Genomic DNA, 24,481 nt, shown 5'->3' with positions numbered 1-24,481 from the left:
GGGGCGGGGGGGGCGTGCACGGTGTGCCCGCGGAGCCCCTGCCGTGCTGGCACGGTGCTCAGGTAGGGCCAGGCTGCAGTCCCTGCAAGGACTGTGTGTTAGGTGAGCATCTCGCTCGGCACCTGTGAAGGGAACTGGCCTTACCGGGGTGTATCCTTACTGCCTGCCACAGATCAGAAACCAACAGTAGCCGATCATGCAGTTAGCTCGCGTGGCGGGCGTGATTTTTAGCTGCTGCTGAGCCCTATAGCAATTAGGGCTGCAGCACGCGGCACCCGGCTGCGGTACGCAAACTGCAAACGCGTCTCCGGGTTGCAGCCTGCCCAGATGCCTCGGGAAGCCTTTGCCAGGCTCCAGTCCTCTTTTTTGCTCTCACTAAGGCAGTGCCCCGATGTCGGTCCGCGTTTGGCGCAGTGTCAGTCGGCGCGGTTGCAGCGATCAGCGTGCCGAGGAGCGGGAGCCAAGAGCTGGTGAGAGCAGCGGGTCCTTTGGAGGTCACGGCTCTGCCCGGCTCCCTGCGGTGCCTTGCGGCATGGCACGGGCAGCTGGCAGCTTTCTCCTTGGCGTAGCAGGGTTAGTCTTGCCCTTAAGAGAGGCAGTATGTCAGTCCGCAACTGAAATTCCCGATGATGGCACGTTTTCTCCTGTGCCCTTCTGATCCCTGCTGCAGGCGGATGAAGCTGAGCATAATTTGTCACTGAGTTTTACTGCGGTGGGAGGGCTGATCGTCGCTTCGCAAAGCTCAGTGTAGGCAGTAGACACCGCACAGTTAGGAGTTGTGTTGTTAGGAGTCGTCTTCTATGGTAGCTAGCGTGCTATTTTCGCTCGTTAAAATGCGTGGATTTAGAAGGTTGTTCTTGCATAAATAGTGTGCTCTGTAAAAGACAAGGAGATGGTTAATGTGGCTGCGCCCATAAATAAAATATTGCCTGTGGGAAAGGGTCCAGGGTTTGTATAGTTAACTCCAAAAAGTGTATTTTGAATTGCATGGAGGACGGTGCAAGCAGAATTAGCCTTAAAACATCAAAAGCTAGAGACAGACTGAATATCAAGTCTTTAAGGTCATCACTGGCTTAAACTATGAAGTGTATGGTGTTACCTGGCAGTATTTGCCAATAACTGGCAGTGGCCACTAGGAGAGCAAAAGGCTCCTCTGCCCTTTTCTTATTACACTTCTCTGGAGGAATCTTGTGAAGCTCGATGAAGCTGGCTTTTTAAAGTAACACAGTTTCAAGAAACAATGGGGAAACCTCTGCCATGGCATTTATAGCTCGTAACTAGATTGATATGTAGTTAGGCATTAATCAGCCTGATAAGTCCTTGAATCAGGGTAGAAACCTTATGGGTGCTACAAGCAGCGGCCTTGGGAAATACCTGGTCCTTGATGAGGAGCGGGCAGAGGGCGCTGGAAATGAGCAGTTGTCTTTGCTGCAAGAAAAGCAGCTGAACAGTGTTTCAAAAGGACTCCTTTCCATCCACTAGTTGATGATGTAGGTGCCTTTGGACATGGGTTGGATCCTGCAGTTTGGATACAGTTGTGCTTGAGATGATCTGTGTCAGTGTTTACAAAAAAAAGACAAACTGCAGTGATGCATACCCTGGAGTTTCTAAGTTGAGCTCCTTCTTTTTCACATCTGCATAGTTTTAAAAGTTTCACAACTACCTCTGTGTAACACGATGCTTTTTTAATGCTGATCTTGAGGTACTTCTTTGGATTGAATGCCATTTGTCGTTGATAGGAAAAGAGAAACAAATGACAGTTCATTTTTTTTATTCTTCTGTACCTTAGACTAAATTTATGCTACAAAGGAGGGTGTTCATGTTTCCGAATTAGAAGTTGTCCTTTCAGCCATAGCTGTCAACAGATAGCAATTACAGTAACTTACTTGCTCCTCCCTGTAGATCTCTTATCTAATCATGTTATTATATAGATCTAGATCTATGTAACAAATGGGTGGCTTTGAAATATCTTCACTAACAAGGTTTTTTTTCAGAGCCTTGCTGACAGTTGTATGTTTACTAGGTGTGTCTTAGCTGATACTGGTATTTATCTTTAGAATTACGTGGAAGAATAAAGAGATGTTTTACTCCTTAGATCAGATTTTTTTTTCTCCTTCATTCAAATTCAAGGACACTGTCTATAAGCTCTTGCAGACTGTAGCAGTAGATCTTTGCACGTGGCATAGAAGCATCATTTTTTTTTTTTTTGAAGTCGGAATAGTTCTTATAGAGCTACTTTGGACAGTAAATTTCTGGTGATACGAAGCAATTCTAGAGCTGTTTTAAAATGCATGTGATTGTCAGCTGGGGAGGCAAAGTCTTTTAAGGATGATAGAGATTTTGGGGCACTGTGTAAATTCTGTGCTAAAGCATATGATCATGTATTTTGGCTCTGAAATGTATTTCCACATAGAGCTGCTCCCCCCCACAACAATTGATCTTTTGCTACACAAGTAAGCGTTGCCTGAGCTCTGCAGGCACCCACGCTCATAAAAGTGCTGTAGGCTCCAGCCTCAGATGCTCCAGTATGGCTAGGCTGACGAACCATGTCTATTCCTGCTATGCTGCTGCATTTTAAATTTGGGAAGATACGTGACTCAGCAGCTACCTGTGTGGTGTAGAACACGGAAGAGGATGCGGGGCTGATTTCAGAAGTCAGTTAAGTGTCTCTAGTAAAACTTGGTCAGGAAGGAATGTACTCTCATTCAAGTAAGACGAAAGCTGGCATCCAGTGATCTGATGAACGAATACCAAACCTCTTCAGCAAACCTGTGCTGTCCATCAAAAAGCAAGTTCACTTGGTTCATGGGTAGTAGTATGAGGTGATTATTTCTTCAGCTCAAATGATTGTGTGTATTGGGAATGGAAAATGTGAGGCTCAGACCTTGGATGTTGCATAGGTCAAATTATGAAAGTTAAAAGCAACAGAATTTATCTTACTATATTTCTTCATTTACAAAAATCAAACAGGCTAACATAAGCTACTATTATAAACAGGTTTTCTGGGTTTAAATATTCTAATTTATCATTTTTGTATTGGAATGCACAAATCAAGATTTATTCACTTTGGTAATATGTAGTGCTTTAACTGTGAGTGTCACTTGCAAGTTTTTAAGACTGACCTGTATGTAGGATAAATAATGAGCTAGTGTTTCTTCCATGGACTACTTTTCTAGCATATTATAGGATAATTTCTAACATTCTGTAGAGAAACAGAAGATAGGAAGTTATTTCCAAAGGCATACTTTTTGTGTAGTATTTGGAACATGCTTGAGTTTGAACACGCTTGAGTTTGAACACTGTGTTTGTGTAATTTGGGAAATAGGGATGTGTTCAAAGCTGGCATTTAAGAGCAGCAAGCCTAATTATTAATATTACTGACTTTAAAAAAAAAAAAAAATCTTTGTAATCAAGCCAACTCTTCTTTTAATGTGTCCTGGTTGCTTAAAGGTTATTTAAGTGGAGCGGATAACTCATGTTTGGCTGATAATCTGCTTGGGCATTTGTACATCCTGTGGCTGGGTTAGTGTTAGACAGCACCCGTTGATTGGGGCGGTGCGGTGTCCGTGACAGGGGAGGATGGAGGCTTCTGAGGAAGAACAGAACGTGACGAGGAGGAGAAGGGATGATCCCACGCCTGGCTCCCTGGCCTGGTGTTAGTGGCTGAGAGCTGGTGGTATGTCACCTCTTCCGTGGTGTGGCTTCAAGCACCTCTTACCTGACCTTTCGAAGAGTGCTGGGGAAATCAGTAATGTATCTTCAGCTTCTCTGTGTAAAAAAGCATCTCCCTTCCAAATAATGCCATTCTTATTAAAAGCTTGCCTTCAAGGGAATCATGGTTTCAGGGAGTCAATTCATGTTTGGCTGAAACCTGGGGTACAGTCATTTTTTCAGTGGATGTACTTTATAGGTGACTTGAAGTAGAGCTGTCTTTCATACTCTGACAGTGAGCTGCTTGTAGGTCATAACAGCACCTTGAACAGAAGTTTTGTTATTAACTATGTTGTTTTAATGTTTTTTTTATTTTTTCTTTGTTTTTTAAAACTTCTGAGTAAAATTAATTTTTAATGCAGCAACACACTTCTGTAACTGAGTATTAACCTTCACCTGCTGTTTTGCTGCTGGTCGTAGCTCCGCTGCATCTCCTGGATTTTTCCCAGGCTGTGCACAGATAACCCTGGTCTGGGGAGGTGGAGGCAGGATACCTGGCAGCTGCTGCGGGGATTCATCCTGCATAGCGCTGTGCTGCTGGCGCTGGCAGCCCTGCCTGCCTCCAGACCCGGAGGGAGCAGGTAAGAGGTGAAAACGGGGAGTTCCTCAGCGAGTGCTGCTGCAGTGATTGGTTTCCATTCGTGCTTTTTGCACAAAGGTGAGGGGGGACATGCACGTGTAGATGGGGCCCTCCTAAGAGTTTCTGAGTGCAGTTCTGCTCACCCAACCAAGTGGGGGAGCAGAAGAGGAGATTAGGGAGGTCTTATTGAAGGATGTGAGATCTTACCACTTAAACACAGGCTCAGAAGCCAGCTGATCTTAAGCTTGTTAAAGAAGGGGTGATGACTGATGGCCTGTTTAAAATATATAAATACATATAAAAATGTATATTATGCGTGTGTATATCTGTGTGTGTATATATACACACACATATACACATGTGTATATGTATTGTTATAAATATTAAAAAAAACACAGAAGGGAGGAGGTAAGCTCCAGGAGAAAGAAAAGCTATTTAATCTGAAGAGGAAATGAAGAACTTGTCATTATTAAATCAAGGCTGCAGGTTAGAATTCTATCTCCTACTGTCCACAGAGCACAGGTGTCGTAATGGAACAATGAAAGACAAAATTTCCTGCCTGAGTTAGTTTATAATGTGGATTTATGGATGGGGCTGTATGTCAGTGTCTGTAATGCAGAGGTCTGGATTTAAAATTCAGCTTCTTTTCTGTTTTCTTCATACTGTAATTTTCTTCGCTGCAATTTAATTTGACCAGGTGTTCTATAGACAGAGTAAGTAAAAACAGTCTCCATTCTTGAAACTCTTTTCTTAACTGTGACTTGCACAGCTTTTTTACTACATATGCAGCTACTGAAACTGTAGGAGGATTGGCAAAACCTTGGTTTGCTTTTACATTTAATAATCCTAAACTTCTCTGTGTATGCTTGCAAGTTATACAATGGGGCTTCATGCTTAGGAAAGTGAATTTTTTGGGGGTATTTCTTAACAGAATATTGCCCCTGGGGTAATGTCAACAAGGTTTTTAATCTGAATCCTGGATTTGAGGATACCTCTGCTGCACCTGCTACTCTATGCAGTGATTTTAATAACCTCTCTTGAAGGGCAAGCTTCTTATTTTGGACTACCTTCCATTCATTTGAAAAGCAAGGTTGCTTTCCCAGGGTGCTTGCCAAAGGTCCGGTGAGTAATGGATTTTTGACGAAGAGTGTTGCATCAGGGAAGTACTTGTGCAGCAGTTTTCTGGTTGACCTCTAGTTTTAGGTAGACTCTGTTCTCAGAGGCTGCATTGGATATGCCTGTAACTCTAGAGAGGGCTGAGATACAGGAGAAAAGACAAAGGCTTGCAGTACTGTATTTCTTGCCTGCGTTTTTGAGTCTGAATTTTGGGCCTCTTTAAAGTTAAATGCACTTAAACTTTCTGTGGTATTGGATATTAAATGGGAAAAGGCAGTAGAGGTCAGGGACAAGAAAATGCCACATTGTAGACATTGAAAAGCTTCATAAGGCTTTAAAGACTTTTCCCCCCCACAACGCATTTTGATAAGCCAAATATGCAGTATATATATACCAAATAATTAGTGAGAAACGTAAAAGGAAAAAGTCTGTATTTCAACAGGGCTGAATCTGTGTCTAATATTACTGAAGCAGCACTTTATCAACAGCATTGTTAGATTAATATGTGATGACAGTGCACTTAGTAGTGTGTGGGGTCCTAATAGAAGACAGTTCATATTTTACAGTTTGTTTCCCAACTGGGAGTGCTAGCATGGCAGTTAGCAAGAAAATAGAGGTATTTGGTCTAATGCTGTAATCTGAGTATGCTTTAATGTCTACAAAATACTGTTTTTGTAATTATCTTATTCTATGTCTTATAAACTACAAAATATGAAAAAATAATGTGAATATTAGCTGCATGGACTTTGTCTATGGTAGATCTCATTAATAGAATGAGATTTATGAGCATCTTAATAGTATATGGCGCGTGTCAGCCAACATCAGTATATCTAGAGAAGGCAAGATACAAACTTACTGAGACTTTACTAATACCCCACTTTTTCTATTTCATTTTTAGAAGTTTCAGCTTGACTTCAGACAGCAGAATAAATGGAGAGGAGAGGGGGAGAGACCAGAAAAAATAGGTTTAGTTACAAGTTCGCAACTTGGTTGGAGGAGGTTGGTGGCCGACAGCAACTTGTACCCGAGGAAAGAGAACAATTAACTTGCCATTAATCCAGAGGGACATGGTGGGGTGGGGAAGGATCTTGTCCTGGTTGGGAGCAGCGTGGCTGCTGTTAAATGAACTGACTGAGCCTGATGATATGAAAAGGAACAAACCCTGGTAAAATGGGACGAGCACGTTCGCCTCGTGGCCATCGCTTTTAAAAGGCAGGAATTTAGTTAGTGGAAACATAACCTTCAGAGTGTGACATACGCGCTAGCCGATGTGGAGATGTTTGGCTGAGCTAGCAGAAGGCAGCTGGATGTGTTGACTCAGGGAGGTGCGAGCCATCCTCTGCTTGGTGCAGTCGGGTGTTCGCTGTGGTGTCCTGTGTCCTCTACTCGTTAGAGGAAATGAAAAACCCCTTATTTTTGGTTATAAATTGATGTACGAATTCAGGGCAAGGAAATACAAACAGCATACTCTGCCTAAAGTGATGGTGTTTCTCTGGGTTCGCTGTAGACTGACATGTTATTTTACAACTTTCAGATTATATGATGGGACCCCGTTTGTTCAGTGATAGTAAAGGTCGTATAGTGGCATCTGTATGACCTTTAACTGCCTATGCTGAAATAATGTTGTTTAGTAAAATTTGAAATGAGGTTAAAAATGTATTTATGTAGCATTTAAGTATTTCACATCAGAGAAGTACTATTTAGAAGACACCAGAAAAGTTAGGACACTGTTAAAACTGGTCTGTGTACCTTTCTGTTTATTTACCAGTGAGTATCTCCTTTCTAAAAATCACTTCATGGGGCTTCTTATTTATTTTGAAATAGATCTGGTTTTGTCTACTCTAAGCAGCATTTTGTAGTAGAAGTTGCATAGTATGCCTGTGCTCTCCGTTGGGGAATGGTGGTTTGCAACCATATTCAAAGAACAGACATTTGTGCTATTACACATTTGAATCGAGCAGCTGAACAGGGAAAGCTTCGGATATTAAACCCGGTTATGTTTGTATTTGTGTACTTTGTTTATCTGAAACAAATCTCAGTATTAGGCACCACTGGTTACTGCCAGCTGGGTCCTCACTCTATAGTCACAGCTGTGCATTTAGCATCTAAGCCTGCTAAGAATAGCTAATTAGAAAATCAAACAGAACAAAGCTCACACAGTAGAGTCAGCACAATAGCATTCCTGTCTGAGAATGGTAAAAAGATTTATTTTATTTTTTTATTCTTCCCCCTACCCCCCTCACGCTTATAGTACAGCATAGATCAATAAGTGCTTATTCGCCCTGTGCAAGCACAGGCAGAACCTCAGTAAAAGACCAGTACATATTCAAAAACCTTCACTCTTCAGTAACGTAGCGTCACACAAAATCGTTACTGATGGGCAACCAAACTCGGAAAAGAGAGCGAGGCAAGGTTGTAGTGCCTGCTCTTGTGCAAAGCTCGGACTGCAACAAATATTACCCATGTTGAAAAAGGAGAAGCCTGCTTAGGCAGCCTTTCAACAGTGTATGTGACAAACTCAGGGCAGCGTTTTAAAAGCAAGCATGCAACTTCTGAGAGGGGCGAAATGGCCACAAGGCCAGTCCGCTACCATGTGAAATCTCCCTGCCCAGGGAAGGAAGGTAATAGTAGCTGTATGACCACCTTTGCTTGATCTGTGCAAGTGCCATACCTCTCTGAGACCTGTAAGTTTAGTTACCATTTATTGAAAGAGTTTAGAAAGCCCATCTGATATGGAATATGGTCGAAGATGAATCGGTACCTCCTCTGGGACTCGGTGTGCCAGGATCAGTCAGTCAAAGTAAGAGAAACTGGAGATTTGAATGAACAGGTAGGGAGCTTCAAAAGAAAGTTTATCTTTTCAGTCTCTTACTTTTCTACTATGTTGCCCAAAGAACATGTGTTTGCACAGAAGTAAACATGAAAACAGGCAGAGGCCTGACAGGGTTTGGCACAGTGTTGTAATTCGGGCTCCCTTAAGAATTTCATACCTTAGCATACTTTTTTTTTTCAATTGCTTAACTCAAGTGAAAATGGTAATGAATGAATGTATGTATTAGATGATATTTTGTTGGAGATGTATATAAAGCTATAATTGGATGAAAACCAAAATTCAGTTAGAAAATGTAGTTCACAATTCAGCTCAGAAACTGCACATGTGCTGTAGTAGACTTGACAGGTTTTCTGTCTTTCATATGGGCTAACCTCATCCTGTCGTACTGTGCCTGGTAAGGAGATGGGAGTGGGAAAGAAGAGGTCTAGCTGTAGGTGCTCAGATTTATCCTTTGGATGAACCTCTCCACTGACTGTTGAGATAGCCTGGAGAAAACTGCCTCCCTCACTCAAGTCACTTTTGCGAATGCCTCTTCAGTCCCAGACTTTTCAGCTATATTTAAGTGTCTTAATATTTCTGGAAAACCCTGGCATGCACCTGTGTATCTGGCTTAATACTTAATTAATGTCAGCTTGTTTTCAGTGTGACACTACAAAGAAGAATAACTACTTTTTTAATGCTTCTTCAGCTACAGATTACGTGAGTGCCTGATCTAAGTTTTTTCGGAAATTCTACAGAAAATTTTGCTTTCAAATTCATCAAGGTTTGGGGTTTATAGTTGTTTGAGGTTTGATTCCTAGTTTGGAAGGGGAAAGCCAGGTCTCTGTTTCTAAGCTTCTGGTCAGTTTGTCAAGTTTGCAGGGTAGCCTCAGCGAAGCAAAAGTCTGCTGGCTATGCTAGGACTTCAGGTAGTTGAGGCAAGAGTTTTTCTTTCTACACAACAAAAACCAAAAATACTTATATTTGGGAAAAAAAATTGTTCAGGTGCTCTGTTACAGTCACTGAAACAGATAACCATTTAAAGAAGTGCTTGTCATTACAATATATATGCAAAGTTTGAATTAACTGCAAAAGTCAAAGGTGTTACCTTCTCATTTCTGTGTTCAATTGAAGTTTGAATAAGAATTTGAGGAAGGCTCAATAATGCAGTTCGTCATGTAATAACCCTCCTCCCCAGACCTTTACTGTAGGTTTAGACCTCAAAAGTTGTAATTTCAAATATTAAGTGTCCTTTCCTTATATGAAAAAAAAATTGCACTGAATTTACAGTGAACTGGATCATGATTTAAACTGGGCAAAAGTCGCTTTCCTGCTGCAAGTGAGGAGCTGTAAAATGCTGCCTGAACAGAGAACGCTGCTTTTAATGAAAGCAGCTCTAATGACTCATCCTGACTCAGTGCATATTGATATGGTGCGTAATTGGATCGGGAAGACAGAATGCGCTGGAGGTAAAAAGTGTAAGTGGATTTGAGGGGGAAAAAAAAAAGAAGGGGTGAATCTCTTAGGGGATGAGCCTAGGTGTCTGTAAAACTTTTTAGTGTGCAGTGTTGGAGTGGTGTTTTCGTTGAGACTGGTACTTGGGGTGTTAGGGCTAATACGGCCTTAATGAACGGAAAGGTAGGAAGGTGACTAAAGGCTATAGTAGTTAGATATGCTGAAACTGTAGGCAAATAAAATCAGTGTTCTCTTCCACTGTTTAGGTTTTGCAGGGATTGCTCAAAGCTTGTATTTTGCACTGCTTGTCCTGCATCACAGTCATGGTGGTGCACGCTTCCTAAAGTAAACATCAGGAATGTGTATGTGTGAATTAAGTGATGTACATAGCCATAGTAACAATGCTGATGAAGTATTTAGTCTGTTTCACGTGCCAAGATCATAGCCCGCTTTTTATCTGCTGTGGGTATTGCTTCTATACTGTGTATGCCACATGAAGAACAGGGAAAGTACAAGCAAATACTGAGCCTTTGTGCCATGGCCCAGCTCACTGTACCAGGACGTTTAGATCTATCATGCAACCAAATACCTATGAAGGCTGCTCACTTGGATTCAGTTTCACTAAATCTTCAGTTTAGAAAGTCTGTGCTAAAAAGCTGTCAGGAGAAATAATTATAAGAAGTTTAAGAAACCTGAGAATTATGGACTCCTCCAGGTCAAGGGGAGCTCTACAAGGAGGCAGTTTAAGTCCACTGTTCTTAATTTCCTGATTTTTACCAAACTCCTGCATTTTTAGCAATGCTTAGTGATCCCATTTAATTAAGGCTGTGTTATGCCAGGAATGACACAGATGTATGCAAGGAGAACCCTTGTCCTGACAAGCCTGTAGTTCATTTTCTACAGCCCGTGCACGGCACTGATCTCCAGCACCCCTCTGGGGAAGCAGATTGGAAAGGGGCTGCGGATCAGAAGGCAGGCAAGCAATTCCTCTTACTACCAGCGTGATGTAAAGCTTAAGTAAAATTAGGACAAATTTGAGTGGGGGGAAAAAAGAACCTTTCAGTTGATGTCAAAATGCGACAAGCTGAGTTGAAACTCCTCTGGATCTTCTCGAGGTTGGCAGAGGGCTGTGTGAGGAATCAAAATCATATTCTTTCTAATTTAGCGTCCTACAAGAAACTCTGAGGACAACTTCAAGTTCCTTTGCTTCTGATTTGGGTTGGCCAGGCATCATCCAGCTCTGGTCTGGAAGCCCATGTTAGCTGTGTAGGCTGGTGTTCTGCCTGAGCTAAGTCCCTGCCTGTTGCACTTGTGTGAATTGTTACGTACCTGTTGGGTCAGATTTGATTTGCACCTGACCAAGTCAGAGCATGGCAAACCTCATTTCACTTGTCTCTTCCTTGTGTGGACCTGTCTGTAAGGGAAGCATGCCTGATTTCTGAAGTTAATTAGAGTATTTCCATGCAAACTTCTGTTGCTTGGAGCCCAGTTTGAGAGCTTGCGAGTGTGCATTTGTGTGTTGCCACACTTAGGAAGTGGGTCAGGAGAGGGAGCACTCAGATAATAAGCTTCAGTTTATACAAAATAAAACTGTATTCCGTTGATTTTTATTGGGTTTATCTAATCCCATTTAATATGGCTAACAAATTCCATCTTTTGAGCCTGGTGGCAGGATCTTGTCTTGCCTGCCAAGATTTTAAGTTCCCCTTTGTACATGTTATGTTCCACATAACAGTGGGATTACCTTTAAAGGGAAGGGTTACAAAGGTTTGGCTATGAAATCAGCCGTAATAACGTCAAGCAAGTTGCTTTGCTGTTGCACAACAATAAAATGCAAAAGCCTGTTTGTAGGGTGAGTCTAATTCGATGGTACATAGTAAAGTTCCTTTCTTTTTTCCTCTACATAAAATTTTAAGTACTTAATAGCTATTTGTTATTATACATGGGGATTTTTGAATGCTATTTTAGAAATTCCATTATAAGGAAATATTTTATACCTCCTCTATGTTTACATAATGACGTATAATTCTTATTACGTGAATACATCACAGAGCTGTGAAGCCTACAGAGTTTCTAGTTAAGCACAGAGGAGCAGTAGCCTTGGGAGCCGTTCCTCAGCTAGAACAGACTGATGTCTAGCAGCAGAAACCACGTGTCTGACCAAGCGTAAGTAGTCATGGGTGGAGACTGATGTCTAGCAGCAGAAACCACGTGCCTGACCAAGCGTAAGTAGTCACGGGTGAGACTTCCCAAAGCTGAATGAGAAATACTTGAGCAGTAGTGCCAGCTATCCTGTCTTCGTCCTTATTAAAAAGAAACATGTGCTAGCTGGACTTTGTGCCACTGATCACAACTGTTTGGGCCCTGCAGTTCAGCCAGTTTCCAATCCCAGCTCTCTGTCCGTTTGCGTAGCCAGTACTTCATCAGTTTGATGTGAGGCTGTGGTGGGAGGCAGTGCTGAAAGCCTTACTCAGGTCAAGGTAAATAACATCCACTGCTCTCACCTCTTTCACTGAGCCAGTTTCCTCACTGTAGAAGGCAATCAGGTTGATCAAGCTGATTTTCCCTCCATAAATCCTTGCTGACCGCTCCATTCATGTTGTCCTTAATAGGTTTGGAAATGACCTCCAGGATTATTTGCTCCACCACCTTCCAGGGATCAAGGTGAGGCTGAGCAGCCCATTCCCTGGGCTGCTCCCTTCCCTCTTTTATGAAAATGCAAGTGACACTTGCTTTCCCTCCACCCCAGTCCACAGGAGTCTCCTCCAATTGCCCTGACCTTTCAAAGATCATCAAGAGTGGCCTTGCAGTGACATTGGCCAGCTCCCGGTTGCCTACTGGCACTTCTGGGTGCATGCTGTCAGGTCCTGTATGCTTGTGTATGTCTAGTTCATTTAAAAGTAACCTAGCCTGATCTTGTACTGAGGGTAGGTCTTCCTTGCTCCAGACATTCCCTCTGGTCTGAGGGACCTGAGATTGCTGAAGGCCAGCCTTACCAGTAAAGGCTGAGATGAAGAAAGCATGAAGTACCTCGACCTTCACCATATTTTTTTGTCACCGGGTCCCTTGTTCCATTCAGCAGTGGGCCCGTGTTTCCCCTGGTCTTCCTTTTGCTGCTCATGTACCTTGCTGCCCTTCATGTCCCTTACCAGATTCAGCTGCAAATGGGCTTTGGCTTTCCAAACCCCATCCCTGCAAGCTCAGGCAGTGCCTGTGTATTCCCCCGCAGGCCACCTATCCCTGTTACTACCTCATGTATGCTTCCTTTTAACATCCGAGTCTTGCCAGGAGTCCTTTGTTCATCCTCTTGCCACTTGGCTTAACTTGCTGCTCATCAGGATGGACCATGCTTGAGCTTGGAGAAGGTGATGCTTCAATATCAACCAGCTCTCCTGAACCCCTCTTCTCTCCAGGGCTGTATCTAAGCAGGTCTCTGAAGAGGTCAGAGTCGGTTCTCTTGAAGACCAGGAGATGTTGCTGTTGTCTTCCTTGTCCTCTCAGTATCCTGAACTCCTCCATCTTATGGTCACTGCAGCCAAGGCTGCCCCTGACCCTTTGCGTCCCAGACAAAGTCTTCCTTGTTTGTATGTATGAGGACCAGCACAGTGTCTCTTCTTGTTGGTTTCTTGAGCATCTGTGTCATGGAGTTGTCATCAAGAAGGCACTCCAGAAACCTCTAGCTTTCTGCCCCTCCAGCAGGTATCGGGGTGGTTGAGTGCCCTAAGAAGACCAGAGCCTGTGGATGTTGGGCTTTTTCCAGTTGTTGGAAGAAAACCACCTTGTAACAGGTGACTTCAGCTCTTGGAATATAACTTGATCGAATGTCACAAATACGCAGAGAGCTGTCTTTTACAGCATGGTACTTGATTGCTTTTCAGAATGGTTTGTCCTAGAGCCCACAAAAGGTTATTTTCTGTTTAGCTTTAAACAACAGAGAGGAAATAGTTCAAGATGTAACTAGTTGAACCACTAAGTAAAAGTGACTATAATATAATTACATTTGCAGCATGCCTTAGGTCCTTAAGTAAAATTCAAGGACAAACTTTAAATAAATCACAAAACCACTTGGAAACTTTCGTGTCAGAAGTTCAGCCCATAATAAATGGTTCAGCTTCGAGGCAGGTCACAGACACTTCCCCTCCTTTCTCCCTTTCTCCACAGATGTAGGAAAAAAAAAAAGGAAAAGAGAGAGCAGTGGAAGAAGATGAAGAAAATGAAGTCTGGATTCTAGAGAAAATGGAAATCCCTTTTCCACTGCATAGCAGAGACTAGTGTACAACCCCCAGTGTGAAGTGCAGGTCTTTATGCCTGCTGGTTTTTGTGGTAGCTTTTGTGGTTTTGTGCTCAGATATGATAGCACAGCAATACTCTATTACTGTCTGGCCTGCTATTTATTACAAGGACAACAGGCGCATTGTGAACAGGGCTCTTTATTTTCCTTTTACTCATTTCCTATTGCTGTACTAGTGTTGAGCAGGCTTACGCTTAAATTCAGTGAGACCAGAATTAAACCATATCCTGGGAAAAACAAGTTATTCTTCAGCAGACTGACATATCTGTGTGTCAGTGGTGTAGTTTTTAGTTTCCACTGCCAACAGTTGCATTGGGAAAATAGAATTTAAATCTAAGTTTTCAAAAGCAAAGGGTACACTGAGGCTTTTACCTGCCCTGCCGTAAAAGCTGCTGCCTCTGAACTTGAATCTCTCGGCGTGGCTGTCGGGTTCCCCCCAGGAGATAGATGTTGGTTCTGCTTTCGGAGTACTTCTGAGCGGTGCAGTGCTGCAGACCTCGGCTCTGGGCATTGTTGCCTTCCTTGCCTAAGTTGAGGCAGCCCTTGAATCAAGAGGGTCAGCAAAAATTGCGTTGCAAGAGACTCTATTTTAGAGTAATTACAGGAGGAGGATGAACTTAAGGATGTAACAGGTTTTGGCCTTTGTTACACTTCTGTATATTTAATGTAATGCTGGTAACTTGCCGTGGAAGAGGCACACAGGTCTAAGAAAGATATAGATGCAAGAAAGAGGGATGTCCACCCTGTACTTGCCATACAGATGCAAATGTTGTTCTTTGCTCCTTGAAATATTGGAGCAGTGGAAACTGAAAGTGTTTTTTGAAGCTCTGGCTTCTTTCAAGTTGTGTTTATTATTTTTTGTATAAATGAAATAAAAACAACCCTTTTGAAGTACTCTCACTTCCTTTAAGGCTAGAAATGATGCAGTTGAGTCCCAGACTTCATTCACGTGTTTCCTGTGCTGTACTTCCAGGCTGATACTGTGAGACAGAGCTATTTATATTTTGCTGAGTTAAAATGTAATGTGTTAACATGTGAATGTGTGTCAACTGATCAGTTAAGAAAGGACAAATTGTTTTATGAAACTGGCTGTTAATAAGGAAGGTAAAACAAACCCGGAAGAATTTTGTTGTTCATAGCCTGTACCGTTGATTCTGAATCATTGAGTCATTGTACTCGATAACTTCTAAAATGTTTGACTTCTGAAACTTGGCTTGTGAAGTAACATCAGGGCCACCAATTGTTCTTCCTAAGAAATGTTTGTTTATTCTGTTTCTGTGGTTTACCCATGCTTCTACAGTGCTCAGTATAAATTTTCACTTTAACAGGATCTTCAAACGTGGGTAAATGGTGCTAACGAAAATGGCTTTGTCCTCGTCTCATTTGGAGCTGGAGTGAAATACCTGTCAGAAGATATAGCAAATAAGTTAGCACATGCTCTGGCGAGACTGCCTCAGAGAGTTATTTGGAGGTAAGTGCAATGATAGATGTACTTGGGGTGATTTGAAGGACGCTCATTTCCTATTGTGCCATTTTGATCTAGGATTGCAGAAGCTGAAATTGAGACGGTCTGGGTGGCGCAGAGGTCTTGACTCTTTTGAAAGCCTCTCTTTGTGGAAATGTTGCAGTCCCCTGGTAATAAGGAGGAGCAATGGTTTTGTGGCAGAATAAGGCACAGGTTATAATCCTGTGCTGAGTTCATATCCTGGAAGGATTGCGGTCAGTGAAAAGAGTCTGAGGTTATAACACTTGTGACATACTGTCATCATTTCTGATGAAGAAGCCACCGTAGGGAGCAAGAATGACATCCTGCTGATTTAATCCTAGGTTTTCATTCTTCATCTTGCTTTTTTCCTCTCTTTTTTGGGCTCCCTCTCCTCTTTTATCTGTTAATATAGACTTTCATAATTGCTGTTCTCACTTGTCTTTATCTGTGAGAAATTGGAGGAAGAAAAATTCGCAGGAGTAAAAATCAGTAATAAGCTTTCTTGGCTCTAAAAACATCTTGAGTGGCTCTCTAAACTTACTGTAGAAATCCAAGAACTGTTAGTCAGCTCTGCTTCACATGGAGGGTTGCTCTGCAATATAATTCAGAGGAGTTCATGTGAACCATTGGTTTCCAAATAATCAGTGTCTTACAATTTGACTGCTGTCTTTGCTGCACTTTAGAAGTTGCATTAGCCGTCTATTTAGTGTCCCGTTCCCTGCCATCTCTTAGGGACCGTTTTCATTGCTGTGTATAGTTGAAATAGTGAACCCCACTAATGAACAGGAAAATGGAAATTTTTCAGGCCATAGCACAGAACCTTTGGTAGTTCTAGTGAAGATCTCATCAGGTTTTGTTTGGGGTAGAGCTGCTGTATGTTGCTTATGAAGGCTGCAACACTGCTTGGCTTGTAATTAATTATTAGTCACGCTTGATCTTACTGCTTTTCTTTTGTTTTATCCTTTTATCATGTTTTCCCTGGAATGTTTTTCAGTAGGAAGTATCCACTTTCTGTAGTAAATAAATAAATTTTAATGGATTTTTCTTGGGGATAACTTTTTTAATGCAAAAGCACCAATTTAAGTTGAAGTTTTTAAAATTTTTAATTATCCTCACTAGTATTTCCTTACCAGTGCTTTTTTGTACCGTTTTTTGCTTTGTTCTGTTTTTTTACCTGCAATCTGTTATCTGCAATCTGTTACCTGCTGTGAATGGCTTTTTGGATAAGGGAACCCGCCTGCTGTTTCTTTCCATCGTGATTTGTGGAATGGGAAGATGTCCCTGGGACTAGGTGTAAGGCATGGTCTTTGGGAGAGCTGAGCAAGTGACTTTCAGTCACCCCAGTGGGAATTTGAGATCCATGATTAAATACCTAAATATGAAATTGAGTCCAACTTTACTTTGATATTTTTGTTCTTCAAATCATTGACCATGGTCTGTGTTGGATGCAGGTGGCTTTTATACTAGATATTTCTGAAAATGAGAAAGGCAGTACTGCTTGGCAGTCTTATGTCACAATGCTAAATCAAGAAAATCTTTGTAGTTCTTTATACGCTTCTGATTATGGAGTACTAGTTAGAGCCAAAACCAGTAACATGGCTTATTTGCTTTTATTTAAGTTAGCATAAATAAGGTAGGCTTTTTTCCCAATGTATAGAATGTACAAGCCAGTTGTAAAGATGTATGGCTTGCTCAATTGGGAATAGGTAGGTGATTCTTTATGAAGTTACCGTTCTAACGTTCTCTAATAACCAGAATATTTTTAAGTCGTTCGATGGAGCTGTCACAGAACAGCTCTATCCTCTAGTAGTCACTGGTAATTCTTTCTATCTTTCTTGTCTGTTTAAAATATATTTAACTTTCTATATTAACTGCATATCATATTAATATGTAAATCAGTTTGTACTTTGAGCCTGTATTTTATGGGCTAAACTTTTCCAGCAACCTCAGGTGAGCAAAATGTTGCCGTTGGGTTTCAGGCAGTTGAGCAAGTGAGAAAAATACACTTGTCTCACAGTCTGATCCCAAACTTTTCATCGATAGCTTCTTGCCTCATAAGCTGAGCTGTCAGCCTTTCTCTTCCTGGTATTAGTAACTCCTTTTAAAATAAGATGGTGTCAATTATCAAGAGCTACGGGAAACTGGCCAACTGAAAGGGAACGCCTTGTGTTGATGGTAGGGATTATTACTTGTGTGCTGATGGGGTGTTCTTGGAGTTATTTGTCTAGTACCAGCCAGAGTTTTCGGTAAAGCAATGGACTCGGAGCTACAGAGGTTATAAAACCTCCTGCCAGTCACAGTGGTAAGAGTTACATATGCTTTGAGAAGAACTACGTCGCTATTATGTTAATAGAAAATACTGCATTTCAAGACAGATTGCAAGGAAACCGAATGATGGAAACATGAAGTTGGAGGTTACTTAGCTATTTACAGCATTCTGGTTGAGCTGATTTTGTTTTCTTGTAATAGTGAGTAAAGAGTATCCCCATGTAACTGGAGATCTGCTTAGGGCTCATGGATCATTTGGTTTGATTCTCTTGTTTGAGTTTGTCGATTTTGGATGTCTTGATAACTCGGCTTCAATTTGATTTTATTGTTTTAGGTTTTCAGGAAACAAACCGAGGAATTTAGGCAACAATACGAAGCTTATAGAATGGTTACCGCAGAACGACCTCCTTGGTGAGTATCTATTTTGATCATATATCGCTTATTGTCGCTCGAGTTCAGGCTGCTCTTCCAACAATATTCTGCTGAATTAGCAGTCATTATAAATCTAGGATATTTTCTGTAATGGAAGTCATAGAACAAGAATACAGAATTTGTCAGCATTTCAGGATGATGAAATCAAACACCTTTCTGATGTTAATTATCTTTCCCTGGTACTAACTCCATTTTTTCCTTAAGTTACTTGTGTGGAGAAGGACATAGTTATTCCAAAGACTATTTGGCCTAATAAATGGAAATTTTTTTGTCAAGTGTCTTCTATACCATGGGAGCTATACAGTTCAAGAAAAAGTAATTACTAAAGTTAAGTAAGTAGGGATTTTCTTGAATCTGCTATTTTAGGGAACTGATGACTGTAACTGTTAATTTCTCCGTTATAAAAAGGCATGGTATGGTGTTCACTGGTCTCTTCATGGAAGAGTCATAAAACCAAGCACACAAAATTTGTTCACGTTACATCAAAACAAGTCTTAGGGGTCTGTACATACTGCTGTATATATACACATTTATTTTTCTCCAAAGAAAGCTCTAACAGAACTTGGGCATGTGTTGCGAGCTGATAACAACCTTTCTGTTTAACTAACCTGAGGTACTCCGGGTTCTCAGGTGCAGAGATGAAACTCGATATTCTTCCATCTTCTGCTAAAGACTATGTTAGAGTCTACGTATTTTATTTTTTCCCTTCTTTCCCTGTCGAAGGGTAGCTGAATACATGGCAGATCCGAGGGGCCACAGAATATTTATGGTTGTCTCTGGGATACCTGGATGTTTGCGTGTTCGCGAAAACAGCTCCAGTGCTATGATGGGTGCGGATGAATGTGTTGAGCATGTGTGTGCATCAGTGTGTGTGCATGTCAGCTGGAGTATTTATCATAATATAGTGATTAGGCAAATGACTTTGAAACCAGGTAGATTTGTTTTGGTTGCTAAATACCTCTGAGGCAGTCTCATTTTTCCATTACATAAGGTTGTTACTGTTATTGTCAGATCTTGCTAGCCTGAAGTAAGGCATGTGAAGCTTTAGAGAGAATGTAACATCGGTTGTCCTGTCATTAAATAGCTTGTATTTCATATGAATAATGAGGGAAAACGCTCTCTCCCTGGCTCATTTTGTACTGCTAAACTGGTTGTAGTCACCACCTGCAGCTACTCAGGAGTTGACAATGTATATTAGTTATTCCATTAATAATTTTACACAACTTGTATACATGAGAATTTTCTTTGCATTGGCCGTTCCCTCTCTCTTAGTGTATAAGGGAATCATCTAATGCATGCCAAATTTCAGTGGAGTAGGTTTAAGGAGGAGAACTTCAGAACAAGTTGCATTCATTTTTGCCTTCCTGAATTGCAGCCGTAGAAACATGGTGACAAATGTGTTGTACCCAGTTGCTTCAGTAGCTTTACATTAAGGAGATGTAAATGGTTTTTTAATCTTCATGCCTCTTCTGTTTTCAGGTCACTCTAACATAAAAGCTTTTCTTAGTCACGGAGGTTTGAACAGCATTTTTGAAACCATGTACCATGGGGTCCCGGTGGTGGGGATTCCCCTTTTTGGAGACCATTATGATACTATGACTCGTGTGCAGGCCAAAGGCATGGGAATATTGTTGAACTGGAAGACTGTCACTGAGAGTGAATTGTATGAAGCCCTAGTAAAAGTTATAAATGATCCCAGGTATGGAATGAGCGATTGTTTCTTGCTTTTATTTTAAGTTATTGTTATGAGATAAATATGCATATACAGAACCTTTGTGCAAGGGAAAAAAAAGCAGGCTGGAATTTTATTGGTTCAGTTCAGAATTTATTGGTGTACAGTTGGGGCAAGTCTTTGGATGATTGTCCCATTTCACAAGATTACTCCATTGATCAGGTTTCCGTGCAGGTGCTAAGCTCATTGCTTAGCGTACCAAAACTCAATTGTCTCATTTGCTTTTTGTGACAGTTGCCATGCAAAGGGCAGAAGGGTTATAGAAACAAACTTGTCCTGACTTAGGCCTTGTTGCAGACCAATGTCTCTTCTTGTGTGTCTTGATTACTCCATATTTAGCATATTTAGTCTGCCTGTTGTGCTGCCTAAGGGGCCTGGAGCAAAATACACCTATACGATTGTAGGGTGGCATGTTTGGATTGTAGGTAAAAACACAGAGGTATCCAATAAGAGTGACTCTTTCCTGAAGTCCCATGATTTGATTTAAAAAAAAAAAAGAATTTACTTTCCTGTTCTGGCCAGTAATACTTCTCTTGAAGTCAGAAGGTCATTTGTGTTTGTTGCAATGACACTATTCTAACAAATTATTATGAATGAGGACTCCAGTCTGTTTTTTGGTAATCTTTTTTGTTACTCAGGTGGAATAAGTAGAAGCCCATGAACTAGGTTTCATATCTCTTTCTAATTCCAGCAAACAGATTTGCTCAGGGATATTAAAGTGCAAGGAGAGTTACTTTACAAGTTTGTTCCGAACTCTTCTCTTTTAAACATCTGTGACATTCAGACCATCTCCAGATTAAAAATAACGATGTGTTAGCTGGTGGCTTATTGTATTGGGCTGACAGCAGTTTTGGAGCACGGTGCTGACAGTGCTTCTTGCGTTCATGGGAGCAAAGTCTAAGCGGCGCTTGCCTTGGGAAAGGAGAAGCCTGTGAGGAGCGAGCAGCAGAACCGCAGCAAAGGGGAATGTCACTAAAGAGATCTTGATAATGTTGGTTGCATCACCTTTCCCTTGTGCAGTTATCCTTAGTAGAAAGGCAAGTCCTGCATAAATAACCTGTTGACCCTGCAGCTGCGGTGAGGGGGGAGAGAAGGCATTTGACATTATCGGCTGCTGGGGATGGCCTGTTGAGAAAAATAAAAAGTTTTAGGCTGAACTCAGTACCCAAGCAGGAATAGTCTATGGCGCAATCAGAGACGAGCTTCTCGCTTTGTTCTGTGTTTCTCTAGTAATTCAGTTGCGCAAAAACATAAATGAGTGCTGTGTTAGACATGGTATGTTGCCAGTTTACAGTGGGAAGGGCAAATGTGTCTCACTTGGTAGCATTCATTTTGGGTTAGTGAAGATTCTTCTCTGACAGCAGGTCAGCTTGGCTCTTCATAGCTTTGCTGGCGGGTGGATTTCTGCCTTTAGTCACACAGGGTTCTGCTTTTCTAGTCATTCTTCATCAATGAGCTGTAAGGACTGATTTAAAGACAGATTATCTGCTGTGTCTAGCCCTCTGGATGCTGGCGGTTGCGAGAGTCCTGCGGTAATACGCTGTTTGATCTGAAAAGGCTTCGGTATATTGACGTGTTTGCAGGCTTGCATTGCTCAGAGCGCTGATGACAACTTTTCCTTTCTTCCCTTTTCTTTCTTTTTCTTCCCCGCAGCTACCGGCAGCGGGCCCAGAGGCTGTCTGAGATTCACAAAGACCAACCTGGTCATCCTGTTAACCGGACTGTATACTGGATTAATTACATCCTCCGTCACAACGGAGCCCAACATCTACGTGCTGCTGTTTACAGCATCTCTTTATATCAGTATTTCTTACTGGATATTGCCTTTGTTGTACTAGTGGGTGCTGCCTTACTTTATTATATTTTGGCCAGGATAACAAAATTTATCCGCAAACAAAGCAAACATCTGTGGTCAAATGACGAACATAGCGCTGTTAATGGACATTACCAGAATGGGATACCAAATGGCAAGTATAGAAGAAATGGCCACATTAAGCATGAAAAAAAGGTGAAATGAGCCAACCACCCCATGTAAAGTAGTAATGAATCAGATCAGTAATCAAATTTTATCGCTGTAACTTAGTCTAACAACTACTTAAAACCTCAATAAGCAGTTCTAACACTCCCCTTCAGTATGTAATATTATGTGACAAAATTCTATGGAACTAAGAGAAGTATTTAAAAAAAAAAAAAGGCAAGCACAACCTAAAAAGGAAAATTAAGAATAAAATATTCTTAATACTGATGCAGAGAGGTTATTTTGGCACTGAAGTTTTTAGAAGCCTTAATCCTCTGAAGTTATACAATGACCATATTTATGAACTTTCAGTTTTTAAACGCTAAACGTGTATGTCCCAAATGAGGAGAGGTTTCTTTTTATTTGCAGAGGTTTTTTCCTTTTATTTTTTTATTATTTTAATATATCCATCTTTTAGCTGAGAGAACTTTAGTGCTAGCTCTGTATTTCCTTTGTTGAAGGTTCAACATGTTGTGTAAGAATGCTCTTTAAAAAAAAAAAATTTTCCCAGTCTCTGTGCAAGAAATAGCAAGTTGTGGACTGAGAACACAGAAATGAAAAAAAAAAAATTTTAAAATGAGCACTGAAGAAAAATGGCAAAAATATGTACTCTTTTTACTGATAAGCTGCATGACTCTTCGGCTCACTACCAGTACTTTGGAGAAAAAGGGTCTTGAGCAAGTCTACAATATGTCTTAATTTTTAATTTATACAAATTTTTTTTTGTTGCCTTTCTCTCCATATATAATTTATGCCATGAAAATATTAGGGAGTTCTGTTTCAGCTTAAAATGTGGCTGTGTGGGAAGTAGATTTGCATAATTAGGAAAAATAAATGAAACAGACAGCAACCAAAAAAAGAAAATCTAGCCCTGTGCTGAATGCAGAAGGTTTGTAATGGCCCAGGTGCGGAATCAAACCGCTATGTAAAAAACAAACAACAAACACCCCCCCCAAAGTTGAATGTCTTTCGTATTAATTCTCATTATTATTAAGTTCTTTCTAAATCGCGGTGTTGTAGATGTTCTCTTTCAATGGTTGTATCTGGAAAAAATATTACCTTCTATTAGTCTGGGCCACGCAATCCATGTTTTACATAGTTGCCAATACAAATTCTCCGATGCGGGACGGGAGGCTGCTCTCCGGGTGGGTGACCAGCCTTCCTTCCGAGGTCTGACGGGACGCGTCGGGTGAAGCCTGGCCACCCGAGCGCAAGGTTTGCAGAGGTGGTGGTCGTCTCCCCCTTCCCCTGCTATGGCCCCTCCCTGCAACCATCTCTTTCAATCATTGTCGCCGACATGGGACGCTGGCGGTGGTGCGCACCGAGGGCGGGGATGCAGGGCGCTGGGCATAAAATCATAACTGCCCTGCGGAACCAGAGTTGGCAACTATGAGTTTATTTCCATGTCATTCTGTTTACTTGGAATTTGCACTACACATGTTGTGAGTGTATGCTTTATTTATTTGTAGTTTGAAATCCCATGCCTGAAAGAGAAAGGAAAGAAACCCATTTTACCTAGTGTTGTTCACTAACATGGGAAGAGTTGTGACGATTATAGGATGCTGAGATCATCTTCATACACAGTGATGCAATATTTCACTATCATTCCATCAGGAGCCTCTATCCTATAGCAATAAATAACAGTACAGATATGTTTCTAATATACAGTACAGCTACTTGTACTGCTTTCTGAATACTTGAAGAAAATGGTATTATAAATAAGCCTATTAGCTATACCTTTTTACAATCTTGCAGTTTGTGGCAACTAAAGGAGCACACAGAGGCGATGAATGGTGGGATGGTAGTAAGACTTCGAGTGTATGAATGACTTGGTTTAAATGGTTTTTTTTTGGCATTGAAGAAGGTACAAAAGCACTGACCGGATGATTAAGCATAATTTAATCTCCACTGTGATAAAACTTAAGCAATAAACATGGATTTAATAGAGAAATTCTGTTGTTGGAAGTATATTTTTATTCAAATGAATGCTGTTTGTTTTAAAGTACCTAGTGTGTGTGGTGCTTATTAGGATACACAGATTCTTTCTTCTTAGTATATACCATGATGCACGGTATGTATTTGAAATCAAAAATTATTATATTTTGTGAATGTACATCTACTTCCTGTAGGAGCGTTGAATCAATTGAAAGATGGAATGTTTAACCAGATTTCCTTTTTAAGGCAGTTAAATTTTTTCAGGTTTGCATAAACATTCCTGGTCAAGTGTGGCTTTTTTGTACGTGGTAAGTTATACCTGTTTCTTAGAAAGCAAAACTTTTTGCACAGCGGTATTACATGAGATGACTGATTTCTGAGTAGTCTTTTTAGATATAAATATGCTTCGGTTCAGTTGCAAAAAGAGGAGGTTTCTGCATTATTAATTGTATTACCAAACTTCTAGATGGGTCTGATCCACCTAAAGTATAGAAATACTTGTTTCGTTCAAAATTACTTTCTTGTAAGTTCAAATATGATCCGATATTGTAGTTACTTTTCATTTCAGCTCCCTGCAGTGTCACAGGAACCTGTATTAGACAAAGCGGGTGGATAATGGTGTGTGGGGAACACTTCCACAAAACAT

The 24,481-nt window shown here is 41.1% G+C and overlaps 1 protein-coding gene across 1 annotated transcript in view; it reads left to right on the top strand.

Annotated features, from left to right (window-relative positions):
* Positions 1 to 22,657, top strand: part of UGT8 (UDP glycosyltransferase 8) — a 26,841-nt gene extending 4,184 nt beyond the window's left edge. Inside the window, exons 2-5 of the mRNA XM_009576512.1 lie at positions 15,294 to 15,436; positions 18,054 to 18,130; positions 19,631 to 19,850; positions 21,537 to 22,657. Of these exons, the coding sequence (XP_009574807.1) occupies positions 15,294 to 15,436; positions 18,054 to 18,130; positions 19,631 to 19,850; positions 21,537 to 21,900 (804 nt within the window). The 3' untranslated portion in view covers positions 21,901 to 22,657. The remainder of the gene's footprint in view (positions 1 to 15,293; positions 15,437 to 18,053; positions 18,131 to 19,630; positions 19,851 to 21,536) is intronic.
* The last annotated feature ends 1,824 nt before the right edge of the window (positions 22,658 to 24,481 follow it).

This window comes from Fulmarus glacialis, unplaced genomic scaffold, assembly GCF_000690835.1.
Source record: "Fulmarus glacialis isolate BGI_N327 unplaced genomic scaffold, ASM69083v1 scaffold5034, whole genome shotgun sequence".
NCBI lineage: Eukaryota > Metazoa > Chordata > Aves > Procellariiformes > Procellariidae > Fulmarus > Fulmarus glacialis.
The sequence above is the reverse complement of the archived record's forward strand: the minus strand, read 5'-3'. Positions and strand labels throughout refer to the sequence as shown.